Source organism: Coffea arabica, chromosome 7c, assembly GCF_036785885.1.
Source record: "Coffea arabica cultivar ET-39 chromosome 7c, Coffea Arabica ET-39 HiFi, whole genome shotgun sequence".
NCBI classification, from domain to species: domain Eukaryota; kingdom Viridiplantae; phylum Streptophyta; class Magnoliopsida; order Gentianales; family Rubiaceae; genus Coffea; species Coffea arabica.
In genome coordinates, this window is record NC_092322.1 from 23,405,807 (window position 1) to 23,411,159 (window position 5,353).

The 5,353-nt window shown below is 37.7% G+C and overlaps 1 protein-coding gene across 6 annotated transcripts; it reads right to left on the bottom strand.

Annotated features, from left to right (window-relative positions):
* Nucleotides 1-387: 387 nt before the first annotated feature.
* On the bottom strand, nt 388-4,961 carry LOC140010156 (succinate dehydrogenase [ubiquinone] iron-sulfur subunit 2, mitochondrial-like). 6 transcript variants are annotated; one of them, XM_072056624.1, is made up of 4 exons: nt 4,604-4,961; nt 4,387-4,445; nt 2,064-2,846; nt 388-848 (listed from the first exon to the last, which is right to left on the bottom strand). In XM_072056624.1, exons 3-4 carry the CDS (start codon nt 2,732-2,734, stop codon nt 674-676), a joined length of 846 nt encoding a protein of 281 aa, XP_071912725.1. In that variant the 5' UTR covers nt 2,735-2,846; nt 4,387-4,445; nt 4,604-4,961; the 3' UTR covers nt 388-673. The 6 variants fall into 6 exon arrangements, with proteins under 6 accessions (XP_071912725.1, XP_071912722.1, XP_071912723.1 ...); XM_072056621.1 differs by having other exon boundaries at nt 2,064-2,743; nt 4,357-4,445; XM_072056622.1 differs by having other exon boundaries at nt 4,357-4,445.
* Between the last annotated feature and the right edge of the window lie 392 nt (nt 4,962-5,353).

The following is a 5,353-nucleotide window of genomic DNA, read 5'->3' on the forward strand; positions in this document are numbered from 1 at the left end:
ATTTCGGTTCCTTCTTTACGCATAATTTTTTGCCCAGGGCCTTCGCAGCATTTTCCCATTGCTAACGGGTACATTTGCAAATGTATAAATGACCAGTGGTTCTGAGTTGCAAGTACACTGCCCCGGCCCAGCAAACTGCGTTGGAAAACGCAAACGGATGTCCGAACCTCTGCTTTTAACTTGCAGCAGCGGACAACATGTTAACGTTGCATCTCCACACGCGATTCCACGCCTAAACGTCTCCGTCTGCAATCCATCCACCTACAACACGTGTCGGCCTCTGAAGGCCTTCCTACCATAGGCACGGTCAACCCCTTCCTACCATAAAGCTATCCCGCTGAGAGTAAAGCTTTTCTGTCTCCATCATCAGAATTGCATGCCAGAATATCAACAGAAAAGCAAAAAGTGTATTGGAAAAGAAAATGACAGAAAACATGCCCTGTTTAACACGAGTTATAGTGGTCCCACAAAAAAAATTTTATTTGAAACAAAGGCATTCCTATGTTTCAAGTACAAAGCACATCTAATCTAATTGAATTAGCAGATTACAAACACTGCATAATCTCAGGAGAGATCTCAAACAGATATACTACCATCTAATTTCTCAAACAACTTCTGCTGAGTCCCTCAAAATAATCTCAGGAGAGATCAGCACAGATATACTATAACTTTCTCAAGAACCAAGAAGCTCAAGTTTCTTGATGTTTTGGATTTGCTTCCCAGGATTCAGTCCCTTTGGGCAGGCCCTGGCACAATTCAAAATTGTATGGCATCGATAAAGTTTGAACTCATCGTTCACTGCATCCAGGCGTTCCTTGGTGTATTCATCACGACTGTCCATTATCCAACTGCATTCAAAAAGAAACAACAACAGTAGGTAGATTGCTTAGCAATCTAGGCCAGAAAACATGTGCAAGGAACACATATTTAAAATGAATTTCATAAGGAACAGAGAATGAACTTGGCCAGAACAGTTTTTGTCTTGAAGGGGTGCACAAAGTCAAACAAATTAGTCACACAGCGAAACTGGATTAGAGTTAAGTAAATCAATCACAAAATAGTGATACTGCATGCATTTGGACATACTGAAGCATGTAACCAACAGACCAGCTCTAGAAAACAGATCCAAACAACTGGGCATAAACATGTGCATCAACCAAAAGATCAGTCATCTCAAGTTGAGAGAATGCAGATTTTGCCTTGACAGAGACACAAGATCCTGGTCTAGGTGTAGTATATCACAATTTCCATCATGTCAAATAGACGTCACTCCAGACAACTTCTTATAGACCTACAGTGAAGCCTCAGAAAGCACCTCCCATTCCAGTCTGGCAGACAGCTTTCGAAAACCCAAGTCCACAATAGCCATGCAAAATATGTCCAGCACTCTAAAGAGACAAATGGATGCAAATGGGAGACTGTGAGATACAAAAGAAGGTAAACTAAATCACGACCCAAGAGAAATTGGCATGATGCTTTGATTGATGATCTGTTCACAGTTCATTCACTTCAAATCTGATGTCAGGACCACCACCCTGAGGTTATATAATGATGAATACTGATGCTCCAGATATGTAGTTTCTTTGTTATTATGATTAACGAATCTGTTATCGTTGGGAAAAAAAAATCTGATGTCAGGCCCCTTTAACAATCAAACTCATCCAACTAGAATGAAAGAGATAAGAAATGCAAGTGAGGACAGGAAATTTAAAAGGATATGACAGATTATCTTCCTGATTCTAACCATTAGCTATTCTCATTGAGTAATGGATTGAGGCTAATAATATTCAGCAGTGGCATGTTTTGAGACTACTCTACTAAAAGATGTCAATTTATTCCATCAAAAGTTTCCACAAACAACCAGAGCAGTAATATTCAAATGGGCCTCAACCCAACAAATATAGACTTAAACATGCAGGTCATTTAAGCAAGAAACATAGGGAGTAATTGTTAAGCAACTGAAAAATTTATCAACCATCAGGGAAGATTAATCCAAGAAAGAATGTAGAATCAAGAAAACTAGAAGAAAGAATTCAAAGACAAAAAAGAGATAGTTAAGTTACCGGTTGGCATGGAGGAGGGCTGCAGGGCCAAGATAGGACTCAGGGTTCCACCAGTAACTGGGGCAGGAAGTGCTACAGCAGGCACACAGAATGCATTCGTACATCCCATCCAGCTTAGCCCTATCGCTCTTGGACTGCGGTATCTCTTTCCCAGGGGTGGCCAGGGAAGTTTTCCTCTTCAGCCACGGCTCAATGGACTTATACTGATTATAGAAGTTGGTCATGTCCACCACCAAATCCTTAATCACAAACATATGGGGAAGCGGTGTGATGGTGGTGGCAGACGAACCCTCAGAATCAATCTTGGTCAAGCAAGCCAAGCCATTGCAGCCATTGATGTTCATGGCACAGGACCCACAGATCCCTTCCCGGCAAGACCTGCGGAAGGTCAGGGATGGGTCGATCTCATTCTTGATCTTAATCAAGGCGTCCAACACCATGGGCCCACACTCCTTCAGGTCGATGTGGTAATCTTTGAGCTCCGGCTTTTGGGGGTCGTCTGGGTTCCATCGGTAGATCTGGAAGGTCTTCAGGCTGTGAGTGCTCTTCGCTTGGGGTTCCACTTGCTGGGCTTGGGACTCCGATGCATGGGCCCGGCTTATCACCAGTTTCGCCGCCGAAGCTGATGACTGAACCCTAGCTAGTGCTCGTCGGACCAAACCAGTCGCCATTTGGAGCTGCTGATTCAGATGTTGTGGGTGCAACAATCATTAAATATCTCTCTCTCACACACACACACACACTAGTTGTGCCTCACGCCTTAGGGAGGATTTGAGCTTTGCTCTATATGCATAAATTTAAACTATAAATACCACAACTGGAAGCAGTTAACAACATGTACAGTGAACTAGTCATTGCTATACATATATATCACTCTCGTGCATAATAAGCGAAATGAAATTACACAGTAGCTATGATATTATTACCAATTCACCTAGGTAGAAAGCAAAAGTGTATGACTCTGAGAATTGTGATGTTCATCCACCAAATGTATCATACATGCCTTAGGTGAGGTTGCTTCTCTTTTATCCAACTTAACTTTTGCTTTTTCATTGTATGTACAGACAAGAACATAAAGTATTAACTAAAAAACCTTTTGCTAGACCTTCAAAAAATTCACCATGAAGTAGTAAATTACATCTCATAACAATTGACCAATTAACCAAGTTAATTGGTATGGCTCTTTTCTTTTTTTGAAAAAATTAAAATCTTTTAAAGGGCAAGAAAAGATTAATAGGAAAAATTCACCATGAAGTAACAATTGACCAATTAACTGGTCCAAGTTAATTAGTTTGGGTCTTTTCTTTTCTTTTTTTATTGAAGAAAATAAAATCTTTTAAAGGGCAAGAAAACATTAACATAGAGGAGCAAACATAGAGAATGACAAAGGTTCATCAATTGTTCATAATAAGAGCTCATTAGTTATTGTGCAGAGGAGGAAAGAATATATGACATTAAATCAAAGACAGATCAAACAAACAGCAGTATGCTCTCCACTCCTGACAATGTGCTCAAATTAATACGTGCATTAGTTAAAAAGCTCTCCAGTTCTACTTTTACTATCAAGTCCGAATTCCACAAAATATATAATTATAGAAGGAATAGGAAAAGGCACACAGTTTAGCACTTTGAAACAAAACATAGTTTTACACTTTGAAAGAAAGCAATGTATGCAAACAGAAGTACTAGAGTAGTGAGTTACTTATCCACATTTATCAAAGATCATTGTCACTCCAAGTGTTGTCCTTGTGGTTCTTAAATCTAATCCTGTTCTAGGGGTATACATCAGTGGAATTTGTTTTCAACATTTAGAGTTTGTTTGGTTCAATTGTAAACCTTTTTCCCAAGGAGAACATCTTTTTCATGAAAATCATTCTCCTGGAAAAAGGTTGATTTTCCCTTCATTTTTTGGTGTTTGCTTGCTGCATATATACCGTTGCAAGTATTGCGTGCTTGAATTGTGTATGACGAAAAATATAACCAGCTTAGCAGCAATGGTACATTCAGCAATTCAACAAATGCTTTCTTTTCTTTCCTTTTTTTTTCCTGGAATTCTGCAAATCCTTTCTAGAACTTTCATGGAAAAGATTTGATAAAGATTATATTTGGTTTTAACAATTTTTTTGGCTTCTATGGGGCACGACTTTCCTTATGACAGTCTAGTCGTGGTTTTTTTTTAAAAAAAAAAAAAAACTGGTTTTCTATGGACCTATTTACGCCATTTTCAGCTTCACAAAACATGATAGCAAATATATAAAGTCAGGAAAAAAAAATCAACAATCAGAAAACTAACCAAATAACGAAGTAATGAGCCAGGACCTACCGCACTTCGCCAATCGAAATCGAGAACTTCCCGTCCGATCAAACTTGAGAGGGTTCCGGCTGGAAAATCATTTCAATTACTTAGATTAAAAACAAAAAAAATCATATGTTTAAAACACGAAATAGAAAAATGATAAAGGACTTGGGCAAATCCTGAGATAGGAAGCTAAAAAGATTTCCGGAAATTCCAAAAAAAAAAGCTGATTTTAAAACCTTACCAAAGTTGTTGAACAAGAAGAGGGCATAGAAGTTGAGCAATTCCTCAAATCTTGGTCGCCTTTGTGAACGTAAGAGGCCAATTTGTGCGGTAATTGGTAAGTTGTCCAAAATTTGTGTGGCAATTTTTTGGGGATCCAAAAAATGGAATCGGAAGGTGATTGATTGCGTGCGCAGCGGGAGGAGGACAGTCGTTAGATCCAAACTCAAAATTTAATTTTGGGACAATAGAATGTTGCAAACCTGGACAAGTGGTTTTGAAAAGAACTGGATAATATGTATTACGACTAGTAATTTACAAGTATGTATTAAAAATATTTTATAAAAGTCATGATCGGCAACTCTAATCATACGATGTCAAAAACATAATTACTCCCTCTGTCCCGTCCATTTTAATAGTTTTGATATTTATTTTTATTTCACATCGTTTAAAAAAATAATTAATTTTATTAAAAGAATAAATTTAATCTACTATTTTTTTTTAAATATTCTTATAGTAATATTAGTAGTATAACTAACTATTATACCTTTACATTAATTGTAACAACATGTTGATGAAAAGTTAATTAAACAATTAATGTATTATACCTTTACACCATTATACTATTAAAGTTAAAAGTTAGGGAAAAATACACTTTTCATCTCTAATATTTGGGTGAGCGACCAATTTCATCCTCAAAGTTTCAACAAGAACACATTTAATCCTCAAACATTATCAATTTCGGTCAATTTGGTACAATTGACCGCAAAAC

Excerpts from the sequence above, each read along its gene's own strand:
- LOC140010156 (XM_072056624.1), bottom strand. The coding sequence starts at position 2,734 with ATGGCGACTGGTTTGGTCCGACGAGCACTAGCTAGGGTTCAGTCATCA. Across the intron at positions 849-2,063 it reads GCCCTCCTCCATGCCAACCG|TTGGATAATGGACAGTCGTG; the intron begins GTAACTTAACTA and ends TTTTGAATGCAG.